Source organism: Nylanderia fulva, unplaced genomic scaffold (genome assembly GCF_048542155.1).
Source record: "Nylanderia fulva isolate GAGA-0341 unplaced genomic scaffold, ASM4854215v1 Scaffold247, whole genome shotgun sequence".
In the NCBI taxonomy this organism is placed as follows: Eukaryota; Metazoa; Arthropoda; class Insecta; order Hymenoptera; family Formicidae; genus Nylanderia; species Nylanderia fulva.
In genome coordinates this window covers 14,131-29,056 of record NW_028190311.1, presented here as the reverse complement: position 1 = coordinate 29,056, position 14,926 = coordinate 14,131, and the positions used below count along the sequence as shown (strand labels likewise).

At 31.7% G+C, this 14,926-nt stretch overlaps 1 protein-coding gene across 2 annotated transcripts; it reads right to left on the bottom strand.

Moving 5' to 3' along the window:
- Positions 1-1,079: 1,079 nt before the first annotated feature.
- Positions 1,080-13,046, bottom strand: aln (divergent protein kinase domain 1C). 2 transcript variants are annotated; one of them, XM_029309523.2, is made up of 4 exons: positions 12,577-13,046; positions 7,103-7,263; positions 3,429-4,116; positions 1,080-2,801 (listed from the first exon to the last, which is right to left on the bottom strand). In XM_029309523.2, exons 1-4 carry the CDS (start codon positions 12,724-12,726, stop codon positions 2,571-2,573), a joined length of 1,230 nt encoding a protein of 409 aa, XP_029165356.1. In that variant the 5' UTR covers positions 12,727-13,046; the 3' UTR covers positions 1,080-2,570. The 2 variants fall into 2 exon arrangements, with proteins under 2 accessions (XP_029165356.1, XP_029165357.1); XM_029309524.2 differs by having other exon boundaries at positions 7,103-7,258; positions 12,577-12,640.
- Positions 13,047-14,926: the final 1,880 nt, after the last annotated feature.

Here is a 14,926-nt window from a genome sequence, read left to right as displayed (position 1 = left end):
TTATTAAATTTATTTTCTGAATTATTTTACACTTATATATAGTGTATGTAGTAAAAATATTTTCAATATATTAAAAAATTTTTAAATCGCCGAAATATATCTTTTATCAATTTTCTATATTCCAATATATATATATATTATATATATATATATATATATATTATAAAAAAATTAATATTGATATATTTGAACTCTAATTTACTGGATGATATATACTGAACATCCTTGCATTGATTATACATTACTCAACGTTCTTTCACGTTATAAGTATTTGGAGCAAATTATACAATAGCATCAATAATCAAAAAGAAATCAAGAATAATCAACATATTCCTTATATAATATATATACATATATATGTATATATATATATATATATATATATATATATATATATATATATATATATACGCACATATGTGCATAAGCATATATAAAATTTACAAAAAGTAGGTACTTATTAGCCTTGCTACGCTACTGCCTTCTGCTACGGAAGGCCATTTTCAGGCGGCATCTCGCGTATACCGGCACGGTAGAGGAACAAGGAGTACACGTGATTATCGGTCCTTGTCTCTCTACGGTGTGTTCGCGTGAGCAATGCAATGGTGTATGTACGTGTACAGACATGCACCACTACATAAAACCTGAGAATTGGTTTCTCGGCGTTGGCAACACTGAAATCGGAGTTTCGCGTTGTCACCGCGCGAGGTCTCCAACATCAATTCGGAGTTTGGCTGACCGACCTGTCGACCCTTAATATATGTCGCAAATATTTGAAATATGTCACTTATGGGGCAGTGCGCATGTCAAATGCACGCGTGCAATGTTGGCAGAATTGTTTTAAAATTGTTAAAGCGGGAAGCACACACTTTTGCATAAGCGCATAAGTGTAAGCATAAGAATCTTGATTGGTCTATGAACGTATGCATAAGAAATTCAACCAATCGAATTTCTTATGCATCTGCTTATGCGCTTATGCAAAAGTGTGTGCTCCCCGCTTTAAACTTCATTCAAAAAAGTGGCAAAGAGCAGTGGGAGAGGACGAATGAAAAAATTGGGAAAACAGCAAGATTGTTACGTAAGCTTTTATGGCTCCTCTGTTCTTTATTTCGAATTCATAATGGCACTTTGACTGATCTTCGTTGTACATACATATAAACTTAAAGTTAAAAGAATAAAGTGTAATATAAAGTAGTACAACACATCAGGCACTCTGTTTCTTTTTTTTAAGTGTATCGTGCGATTCCACTAGTACTAATAATAAGTGTATAACGAATAGTAATATAATTATAATGTATATAATTAATAATTTGTTTATACGTGTCCATACATAACAATACTCTAGAAACAACTTGCTCTTTAGCTTTTAATTAAGCGCATTCCTTTTCATAATTGATCGATTATTCTTTTTTCGGATTTTTAACATCCACAATTGTTGACAAATCCACCGTTGTGATCTTACAATATTTTATGTCCTACAACTATAAGGTAAATATCTCTTAATTATAAATAACTTTGTATTATTTATAGACATAGGAAATATAGACTGCGCATGTGTGCTAAAATTAGAAAAAGAAAATATCTATATATATATATTCTCCTCTACTCTTTTATTTGAGAGAGGAAACTATACTTCCCAAAGCATTGTCTCTTTTTCTAATTTTGGTGTAGCTTTTGTTCAATATGCACGCAGTCTATAATTTCTACATTTATTCTCTAATAGCGCAACATATCCGTAAGATATTCAGGGGATATCCAGAGAACATTCAAATATCCTCAGGATGTTCTCTAAATGTCTTCGGGATATGTGTGCTATTATAAGATTATATTATCTTCACTTTGGTATCACTAGTCTTCTATTAGACTTTTTTGTTATTTCTGCAGTGTGAAACGAAAATTTCCTGATTGTTAATATCGTAGTTTTGCTAAACTAAACGAATACAGGCGTTACGTAGGATTTCGATAATATACAGGTTACGTGTTCCTGTATTGCTGAAACTAATCAACTGTCATTTTTTAATGCATACAGTTATTAAGAAAACAAAAATTGTGTTGAGAAAAGAGGAAAGCAGTTTTTAATCGATATAAATAAAATGTTTGTATATTTTATTGAAAAAATAATGGAAAAAGTGCTAATAAAATCACATATGTAAACTAATGATAAATAATATTTTCGAAGTGCGCACCATTTAAATTTGTACAAAATTCTGTTTTTTTACGAAAACACATTTGTGTGATTTTATGTGATTATTAACACCTTTTTCATTACTTTTTATCAATAAAATAAACTGATATACAAACATTTTATTTATATGCATTAAAAACTGCAGATTTGCCTCTTTCCAACACAATTTTTGTTTTCTCAATAACTGCGTGCATTAAAAAACGACAGCTGATTAGTTTCAACAATTTTCTATGGGACACCCTGTACGAAAAAAATTATAATAATATCTCGATAAATAAATCGTTTGTATCTTATTCAATCGTAAATTCGCGGCGTTTTTATTGTTGTGCGCCGAAAGAGTGCGATTTTTCCCTCTCAACATCGTCTTTCTCATATGTTTCCTATTTCACACAAGCGCTGAGTATTCTTGTTCCATCTCGCTCAGCATGTTGTAAAGTCGTTTTTTCAAGCTGTCAGTCGCTGCCGCGCGCGGCAAATGCGTCGTGTCGCCATCAGGATTGGAGCATTGTCTCAATAACACCGCTAAAGTGCTGGTGGTATGTTCTGACATTAGTAATCCAGGAATGATTATCGTTCCTGAAAGCGTCCAACCGAGAAAGATTTTCTCGCAGATAATCTGCAAGTACACATATATTTCTAACTTTTGCGACGAAATTTGATAATAAATTAAATAAAATTCAAAATGGCGTATCCAATAATTATACTATTATAGAATTAAGAAAATAAAGAATGACAAAATTACGTTTGAAAGGAAAAAGACTCTTCTTTAAAGAGTTTTGCTTTAATAGACAGGTCGATGCTGCATCCTTATGGAAATTTAATACTGTATATAATCATTAGAAGCTCAATAATTCAATTACTATATATCATTACTGTAGAATTACTCAATAATTTAATTACTGTAGAAATTACTGTATATCAGCCAATTAAGTACTCGAAATAAGTGATTAATTGGACTTACTAGTGATAAATTTCCATAAGGGCAGCGAGTGAGAAATTTTCTGTTAAATCGTACTAATTTGTTCATTCAAGTTAATGACGCATTATTTAAACACCTTATGTAATTTTAACCTTATTGTCTATTTTCATTAGTTAATTTATGTTATGGTTTTCAACTTAAATAAAAATAAATTTTACTTCAAATAAATTTTTCGATTATTTGATTGTAACTCTTTAAAGAAAGCTCAAATGTAATTTTGTCATTGTTTATTGTCAACTTATTTTAACCTAACGAATCGATTACCTGTAAGTTATTATTGAGAACCGGCGATTCGCAGCGTTTATTTTTGGAGCAGACCGACCGGCAGTCGAAGTAATCACAGTCCTCGTGTTTCTCGCAGCTCTTACCATCAGCAATTACACGATCAATGATAGTTTTCGGGAAGACCGCGTCTAGATCCAAAAATTTTAATTTTTGCCCACCTAGAGGCAAGCCAAAATGATTGATCTTCACGTCGCAGAGATAGAGCGGCTCGGGGAAGTCCGCTTCGAATTCCTCGAGCAAATTAAGAATCATCACAGCGAGCTTTAGCCTTTTGGCCCATTCGGGTTTCGAGTCGGATAGGGCCAGCACCGTCGTGGGTGTCTCGATCGGTCTGACGTACTCGACCGCGTAAAAGGTGCCGCACGTGCCGATCAGTTGCGGAAACACGTCTCTGTCCTCGTACAGGATCATCATCAGATATTCGTTCTCCTGCAGCAACGGCCAGAGATTCTCCATCTCCAATTGACGTCTCTTCGTTTCAGTCTCTATCCGATGTGTTCGCAATCGGGCAAGTCTCTCCAATTGATGTCGCGCGAGGCTCATATTCAGTTTATTGATAATCAAGTCCTTGATCATGATGATGAAGTCGTCTTCGGATGGAAAGTGTCGCAAACCAGTCGCGTCCATCCAGTACAGAGACTCAAATTGCTCCGAGGATGTTTTGGTCCTGAATTGAAAAATCATTCGTATTGAAATTTCTTATGCTATACAATATATAGAGTGGGTCATTTTAATGTTCTAAAAATCTTATTTCCTATACACATATCCCAAAGACGTTCAGAGAATATCCTATAAGAATGTTCGAATGTTCTCTGGATATCCTTTGAATATCTTTGCGATATGTTGTGCTATTAAAGATGTCTTTTACAAAAAAATGTTTCGCACATAAATTGTTTAACTTTAAATTAAAATTAAGAGTTTAACAAGGTTCTGTAATATAAATATAAATATAATGTATAAGACAGGCAATAAGAGCCAAATCGCGGATGACAGTGTGTTATCCCAACGAAACTAAATTTTTTCGTTAGAATTAAATACCTGTGCACAAGGCACCAAATTTTACTTGGTCACGGCCAAGATTTAAAATTGGAATAATCTCTACAAGAGATTTAATTCCATACATCCTCTGTTCCCCCCTAAGGAAATAAATGCGAGAGAAAAATATAGATCCGAAAGTCGCAGAATCGGGAATCGAACCCGAGACCTTTCGCTTGCCGGGCGACTGCTCTTCCAACTGAGTTATTCAGATCCTTTCGATTCTATACTTTTCTCTGCTATATATGTAATAATGTTGATAAACAAACGCCTTTAAGCCATTGTGTATAAATTAAGAGCAATGCATCGTATGTTGGTCAGACTAGTAGGAAATTATCTACTAGAATATCTGAACATCGATCTAATATACACAGAAATGTAAAAAAATCGGTAATCACTGATCATGGATTAAAACATAATCATGAATTTTGTTGAGACGATGTAAAAATACTTGATAAAGAATCACACAATATAATAAAAGATTGATTTCAGAGATAATATTTATAAAAAGGCAAAATAACAGTCTCAATTTAAAAACAGATATTGATGGCTTGCCAGTAATTTATGACGACATTATACATAGACTACCAAAGATTTGAAAGTTAAAAAACATAAACAACTAACTATTTTCTCAGTTGTGCGGTCGTCTCTCTGAGAGTTATAAATCATACGTTATTGTTACCTCGAGCTATCAACATCTGAAAGCCTCCACGTCACAATATAACATCTTACTCGATTTAACTGTAAGTCCATTTTTATTAATTTACTTATTTTCAATGTTAATTTTTTGTATACTTATGATTTTATAGACACATTAACAATGGCTGTTATTGAGATTTGCAACCGACCTCCTAACAGAACAATTAGCGAGAGATCTGTTTCGCGACGATTACATATAATGACGTTGTGAGGAATAGAATATATACTAAAAATGTTCTTGCTTTATAATTGCGTTGATCTCGGGTGTTAGCATATAACTTAATTGACTCCGTATATTTTTATTATAATGACAGTGATGAATAATTTATTGTTAATTTCTACTAATCTTTTAATTTTTAATTGATGCGCTGAAGAAGGTTGAAAAAGACAACCGAAACGTACGAATTTACTTCTGTATAATATTTAATAATTTATGTTATAAATCTTTTCACAAATATAATTCTAGTATAGAACTTAATTAGCTCTTATTGCCTTTTTATTTGTAGATTAAAATTTTCTAAAGAGCTGTTACAAATTATATAAATTAAGAGTTTAACAAGGCTCTGTAATATAAATATAAATATAATGTATAAGACAGGCAATAAAAGCCAAATCGCGGATGACAGTGTGTTATCCCAACGAAACTAAATTTTTTTGTTAGAATTAAATACCTGTGCACAAAGCACCAAATTTTACTTGGTCACGGCCAAGATTTAAAATTGAAATAATCTCTACAAGAGATTTAATTCCATACATCCCCTGTTTCCCCCTAAGGAAATAATTTTAGTACTATAAATACCTTATTTTTATTTAACTCTTTATTAACTGTATAGAATGAAAAATCCTTTACTAGAATTAAAGTATCCATAATAACAAATTTGGGCTACTACGCGCGCACACATACACACACACACAAACACACACACACACACACACGCACACGCACACGCACACGCACACCCACCCACCCACCCACCCACCCACCCACCCACCCACCCACACACACACACACACACACACGCACACACACACCCACACACACACCCACACCCACACACACACCCACCCACACCCACACACACACACACACACACACACACACACACATATATATATATACATATAAACTAAATAATTAGTTTTTCTATCGGTCTTTTGTATTGGGTCAACCTAATCTAAATAATAAAAAAACTGTAATTATTTAACTTTCTTCTGTTTATATACACATTTGTTATTATGAATACTTTAACTTTAGTAAGATTTCTCATTTCGTATAGCTAATAAAGAGTTAAATAAAAATAATCTTTGTCGATAAAACAGACCTAATCAGCATCCCCTTAAGGATAGAATCCCCCAAATAAATATGTATATATATATATATATAGTACCCTTCACAAATTTGGAAACATTTTACATTTTACAGTTAAACAATTGCATGGCAGTGATCTGTCATAAATAAAAATGCCATTTAAATATTTTACGTTTATTTTACGATTTATTCATACAAAAAATCTGTACAGATCTGTCAAAGGGATCCTTTTAATTTAAGAGAAAAATTCTCTAAAAAAATATTCTTTAATTAAATATTCGTAACATGCAAGAATATATATACTTAATGAGATTTTTTATCAGTATATTATTTGAAATATTATTAATCGTGATAACAAAAAACAGTCTAATAAATGGACATTTGTTATTTATTGCATACAGTACTCTTTACAAGCTTGGAAACACTTTACATTTTACAGTTAAACAATCGCATGGCAGCGATCTGTCATAAATAAAAATGTCATTTAAATATTTTATGATTTATTCATACAAAAAATCTGCACAGATCGTTACCATACAATTGTTTAACTGTAAAAGATAAGGTGTTTCCAAACTTATGGAAGATACTGTATATATAATAAAAAAATCACCTTGAAGCCTTGAACACGAGCCGAGTCGCTTCCCAATGCGCGGAGAAAACTGCCTCTTTGCCCGCATGGAGAGTTTCACATGCCAGAGAATGTATCCCCTTTTCGGCGCACAATGGTTCGCAGAGAATTCCCATCGCGGTACCGTCTCGATGCTGGCTGCACTAAAACGAAAATTACGAAAGTTATACGCTTATTAAAATATGTAATATTAATTAATAATTAACATTAATGTACTAATATCGATTAATATAATATTAAATATATTATAATATATTTAATTAAATATATTATAATTTTAATTTAATTTAAATATATTATTTTACAAAATATATAAATATATACAGGATATTTTTCTAAATAAGTGCAAAAAATTTTAAGAGATGATTTTTTGTCAAAAATTAAGGGGGGTGTTTTCATATAAGCATATACTCCTACATATATCCCTCTCTCTGACAATTTTCTAAAGGAGGAGGTGAAAATTTATTATTTTCTTCTCGAAAACTATTGAGTTTACAAAAAATAAATAAATAAATAAATAAATAAATAAATAAATAAAAGAAATAAAAAGATAAAAAAAAATAAAAAAGTTTCTAAAGGAATCAAGCTTTCTAACTCATACTTTTAGATGACACATTTACACATTCTGGTTTCGTTAAAAAGTTCTAATAGAAAACTGAATAAAAGTTGTTAGTTTCATCCCCTTATACGAAGATTTTTCATTTCGTATAGCTAATAAAGAGTTAAATAAAAATAATCTTTGTCGATAAAACAGACCTAATCAGCATCCCCTTAAGGATAGAATCCCCCAAATAAATATGTATATATATATATATATATAGTACTCTTCACAAATTTGGAAACATATTTATTTATTTATTTTTTGTAAACTCAATAGTTTTCGAGAAGAAAATAATAAATTTTCACTTCCTCCTTTAGAAAATTGTCAGAGAGAGGGATATATGTAGTGAAGATTAATAAATATCTTTTTTAAAAAATATTAATAAATATCTTTTTTTAAAAATATTATTAAATATTTTTTTATTAGTGAAAACTACTAATATAAATAAATATTTTTTAAATATTAATAAATATCTTTTTTACTAGTGAAAAATATTAATAAATATCTTTTTTATATACTAGTAAAAATTATCCACCAAATTTCATTTTTTAAACTTGTTTAAAATTTGAAAAAATCCTCTTTTGGAGGAGTATAACTTCTCAGGAAAGGATATAGAGAGAAATATTATATATATATATATATATATATATATATATATATATACATCTCATATTATATATATATATATATATATATATATATATATATTTTCTTTTTTTAACTTTTAATAATTAATTTACACAATAATGATATGCAACGAGAGGATACGTATCGAATCCGCATCCGCTTGAATATTTTGCTACAAAAATAACCGAATGTAAATAGGATGAATAAATATTTTAGTGCTCGCTTCTTTCTTTGTTACACATTGTGCTCCGGTGAATCAAGAGCAATGGAGGAATATTACTCTCTCACGCGCGTAGGCGCTGTCACATATATACTCTTGCGTACCACATATTATTCGCGTTCGTTGTACACATGTGATAACCGCGTTGTCATGATGTTATACGTACATACACAGACTAGTTGCTTTCATACGATATTTTTAGTCGGCCCAATCGGTCTTAATGATGAAGGGGAACAGGGAACGGTCGTTAATTTGCGGCCCCTATATATACAGAGTGTTTCTTAAACACATGTCAAAAATTCAAGGGGTAATTTTTTGGGTCATTTTATGAAAATTTATATCTTTAATGATTTTTCGAAAATTTATTTCGAAGATACAGGGCGATATGATATGATGCCGGAATGTGTAGCATATCCATTCTGTTATTATTGGTTGTTACTATAAATAAAAAAATATTGTAAATTTATTAATTTTGTTAATCATTTTTTTATTAATTTTTTGTAAATTTTTGTGGTTTTGTAGCTTTGAAATGAAGCAATTTTCGAAAAATCATTAGAGGTATAAATTTTCATAAAATGACCCAAGAAATCACCCCTTGAAATTTTAACATATGTTTAAGAAACACTCTGTATACATGCGCGTGTCTACCGCGCATTTTTTGCCATAGCGATTTCTTAAATAATTGAGACGAAATGAATTATCTCTCTTGTCTCACGTATTTTTCCAAGAGTAAATGTTCATTTCAAGGTTCGTATTATCGCGAAATTTCTCGCAGAAGTGTGCGAAAGTGTGAACGAAGAAGCGAAAAAAGGAATTTGATTTTATGAAATTGTATTTCCAGGAATTACAACGAAATTATTCACATTTTAGTGATAAAAATTAGTCATATTTTCCAGTCTTTGGAAATTAAATTAAATTAAAATTTTATTTACTATTGGATTGATGTATTTTTATTATTTATAATTTTTATTAATTTGAAAAATATAATTATCTTCTTTAATTTTAGAAATAAAAAAGACTATTTATACTCTTATTAGAACATTTTATATATATATGTGCAATATTTATTCGCTTTTATCTTTCTTTCTTATTCTTTTTTAAATACGATAAAAATATTTTTAGATAATTTAATAAATTATTACGATTATATAAATTAAAAATAAATCAAATATCAATTACAGAAATTTTTAGAGTATAATAATTCGATAGAATTAAATTGTTTTTAATTAAACGAACATATGCGACAAAGAGCTTAGAAGAGTATCAGATGTTATATGTCGCTGTTCATGTCCTACGATCTCGCGTGTTTCAGTTAAGTATTACGTAAAGCGATTTTCTTAATTCTACACTGCGACAATGCTGTTAAAATGTAATAACCAATGACATATGTAAGGCTTGAGTCATATAAGACTTCATCGACATTGTCTAATTAGGTTTAATAGCAGTCTATTTCTTTTTACTACTTTTTATTGCTTGCAAAAAAGTTTTATTAATTTAGTGATTTTATTCCACAAATTGCAGAGAAGTCTGTAGATGATTATAATAATTTTTTAAAAGAACATTTCAGCGCACTTATTAAAATTTTTAATATTTTTTTAAAAAATTTACTATTTTTGTGGCAAAAATTAATAATTCTTTGTTATAATTTAAGTCATTTACACATTTTGGTATGTAAATTGAAATATTTAAAGAGATTATAATAAATTATTTTATATAGTATATGTACAATTAAAATTATATCTTTACATATTATATTATCATTTAAATAACATTCTTGAGTACAGTTGATTTAATTCGGTGAAAAAATTGACATACATAAAGTATTTTAAACCATTTCAGAGATGTCATATTCAGAGTGCGGATCGATCCTGACGAAATTAGGAAAATTTTATGGGAATCGATATCTGTGGAGTTTTATTCGCGGTTATTCGGGTTATCGGAACGTACAGCCTTGCAAAAGAGAGAGAAATTATCATTGAATGAATCAAGTTTACGAGTAAGTTCGTATCAATAAGTTTCTACATACTCGTCAATAAATAAATGTTATTAATAAGTAATGTATACAGTCTTTAAAGAGTTAAGCTGTCTATTTATAATCGATTTTTCTAAATTAAGTTTGCCAAGGAACACAGTTTTGGGCCAAATACATACTTGACGTCTTTCATTCACGCGACAAGTTTATCACGACAAACGCGTTTACAATTTCACGTAAACATTTATTTTATCGCTGACCTTTTCAAAAATACTAATCATGCTCTGATCAATTTGCCAGTCAAATCTTTTGTTCGCCGGCCGACAATCTCTCCTGACACAAGTTTAACTTTCTGTCGATGTATAATTTTTCACCTTTTCATCAGTGCATACCTGGGTACTATAAATCAAACTGCGCAATAAAAAACTCTTTATGCATTTGCGGGCGGAGAAAAGTTTTAATACATTTTTAAAATTCAAAGTTGGGTTTATCGAAGGTTTAAGTCAAAGGGACAATGAATAATACGATTATTATGACAATTTTCCGGTATAGAGATTGTTTACAAAATACTTTAATAAATTTTAGGACGTTCCTCACGTTAAAATAAAGAAAAATTATATATACCTATTAAATAAGTACTTATCAATTATTAAATAAATAAAGACTTAACTTATAAGAAATGTTCAAATTGGCTGCTATTTAATTGAAAATAGCCATTGAAACAATGGAGTAAAGATTGTCAAACTATTTAAAAAATTCGGATGATTTCATAAAATCACAAGCATTAATACACATTGACATTAATACTAGCATCTCTTCGTTATCAGTAAGTTGTGAATATATGTTTTAAATGCCCCTATAAATAAAAATCTTTAATTAAGGATGTATGGGAGACATTTAAAAATGGTACAAAATTGATAAAAATTATATAGATTGTTTCTACTTTGATATTAAAGCTACTGTTAATATTTGGCTTTTAATTCACTAACTCATTTAAAAGTTATTGCAATTTAAATTTCTGCTAGTTTTATATATAATCTTATAAAAATTCGTTACTCTGAGTAAGTGATTATATTACGTTAAAAATATCGAAAAAATAGTACCGTACATTTAAAATTTTTTTCCATGTATAACTGGAACTTTAAAGAACTCTCTAAATTTCTTGGAGTGAAAACTGAACAATCTCATTCCAAAAAAGTGAAATTCTACTCCAAAAGAGTAGAATCTCACTCTTTTGGAATAAAATTCCATTCTTTTGAAATGAGATTGTTCAGTTTTCACTCCAAGAAATTTAGAGAGAACAATGTTGCAAAATTACATTAACCTTCACCAAATAATTTAATGAAAGTAATAATAATTTGTTGAAATTCTGGTTTTTTTCTCGATTTCTGAGCATTTGATTATGTCAATCCTGAAAATAGCTAAAAATTAGGATCTTAAACTATAGCGATTTTTTATAAGATAAATATTTTAAATTAATTACTGTAAAGCAATAAAGAGAATAAATCTAAATTATTTCAATATTATTCATTCCTATAGTTTAAAATTTCAAAAGCCTATATCTCTTCAAGGAAGCGTTTACGAGCAAACTTCTAGATAAAATATTTGTTTGTTTTGAGGTCCTAAATTCGTATTTTAAGTTTGGCTATTTAACCTGGAAACACCCTGTACATATACTTTCTAAAAGTTGGCCAAGTATTTCGCAAAACCCTGTAAAAGTGAAATTTTGCCAACAGAGTGAAAAATTCTCGAATGTAATAAGAACTGTCACTCGGTCACGTGTACGAATTCGCCGCCAGACGAGCGATCCAGCTCTTCCCACGCGCGGCCGGAGGCTGGAGTAGAGTAGAACGCGCGTGCGTCCTCCCTCAACCCTTCGCCGGCGCAGGATTTCTCACCCCTTCGCTCGCACTTTTACACCGGCCCCGACATATTTATACATTCCATCCCGTGCCGTCGAGCGCGCGCAAGGATCGTAGTGAGGTTCTGTGATTCGCGCACACCGCGTCGGAGCAATTCGCGGGCGGCGAACTCACCACGATGGACACGTGACGCCAGGCCTCGAGATTTGTGCACATCACACCCCAATACAGAAGCAGGTAAACGACGAGGAACAGACCGGACACCAGGAGAAGCGTCGCGAGCTTGTAGTTGTATACGAAGCCGGGCAGCCGGCGGACGTTCATGTTTTCGTTCCGTCGTCTATCTCTGATTATAAGTCGGAGGCTCTTGATTGGGGATCAAGGTGAGCGTCAGAGAGAGAGAGAATATATTTCTCTTTTATTTATATTTTCTTTCTCTCTTTCTCTCTCTCTTTTTAATTCCGACTCATTCGCGACTTATCCGGGCCTCGTCGTCTTCCACGGCGACGCTGCGACATCCTGTCGTCCCGTTGCCGCTGCTGTCGCCGCGGCCGCTGGTCTTCCGGCGCAGAGCCTGTCGTCCCGCTGACCCGGCGTTGCGTCGCGTCGCGATGGCGAAGCGCGTTTGCAGCAATGCGGCATAATCTGCGGCGCGTGCGAGAGCGAGGCGAAGAGCGTCGCGACGCTGCGCCTCTCGCGGCGAATCTCTTGGTTCCCCTCTCCAGGAACGTACGCCGGCGGATTATCTCCCTCGGGTGGAGAGACCGATGCTGAGTCTACATCTAATAAGGATAATAATCGTACTTGTGACTCGTCCGAATGAATAGTGTAGACGGTCGAAAACCATACTATGAAGTTAGCTTTCAATTGTGCACCAAAAATTTCTGATACATCTGAATTTATCTGAATTCACAAATGCAAGGTGTAAGATTAAGTTCCAAATAACACTGTGTCCAAAATTGGTGCATAAGACATTATTAAAAAATCTTTAAGACATTTTAAGAAATCGATCAAAAATCATACTTTGAAGTTATAGCTTTCAATCGTGTACCAATCGAAAAAATTTCTTGCTTTCTCCAGGAACGTACGCCGGCGAATTATCTCCCCCGGGTGGAAAGATCCGATGCTGGGTTTGTATCTAATAAGGATAATAATCCTACTTGTAGCTCGTTCGAGTGCGAGTGAATAGTGTAAACGGTCGAAAACTATACTCTGAAATTAGCTTTCAATCGTGTAATCGAAAAAATTTCTGATACATCTGAATTTATCTGAATTCACAAATGCAAGGTGCAAGATTAAATATATTTCTATATTTTCTGAAGTCGTTCACTGAAAGAGGTAAAGATCGATGGAGGGTGTATCTAGACAAATGTGCGTAGCGCATTAATATAAACATAAGGAAATCGATAGATTATTACTGATTTTATTAATAATTTTATTTATAATTTGTCACACACACAATATCAATATAACAACACTAACATTGTACAGTAGTGATTAGGTGTAGACCCAGCATGATTCTAAATATTATCACGTCTAAAAACAGGACGTAAGACGTTTTAATATGATGTTTAATATAATGTTAAAATGTCTAAAAGACATATCTTAGTGACTCCTTTACGATATCTTATGTCCTGATTTTAGAGGTTTTGCTGTCTGGGATGATCTTTAGCGGCTGAAATGACATCATCGTTCTCAAATTCGTTCGAGTACGCTAAGTAGTTACACTACATTTGACAGATGAGATTCGTACTTCGATATTCATTCGTTTTAAATCTTTTTTCGCGCATATCTCGTACACTACAACGTTCCGACCTAATCTAATCTAATCTAGCCTAACCTACTCTAATGAGACTGATATTATTGACACGCCATTACTCTTAATTGCATGACTCGAATCTCGCGAATGCAGACCATGCCGTGAGTACAAATCATAGTTTTTAAACGCATAATTGATAACGCGGTTTAAGTTTGCGTGCAACTTTTGTTGATTCATTCTTTTCTTTTTTTTAAACTTTGCGCAATAAATTGATTATTCTTTATGTGCATTTTTATTAGGAAATAATTTTTAAGTATTAAGTTGTTCTATATATGAAATGTCCAATTTTAATAAACTTTTTAAAGTTAAAAAAGTACATTCAAAGTTAATTAAATCAAAGAATAAAATCAGATATAAAAAGGAGCTTTAAAATGATATATAAAACATATACAAATAATGATATTTATATAATATAATATTTATTGACAAAGAAAGCTTTAAAAAATTTACATTGCAAAATTGGACACTTCATATGGAACAACCTAATAGTTTAAATAAGTAAAAAATTGTTATAGGAAAATTCTGAATATAAATTTTTTATACATCAATAATCAATACACAATAGAACACAAAATTTTTTGTATTACACGTGCAAGCAAAGTGGCACTTTGTGTGCGTGTTTTCTGTGCGGAAAACGGCCGATTTCCCACGCCGCCATCTAGCGGCGACGCGGTGTGTGAATAAGCCGCATTCAAAGCCATTGCC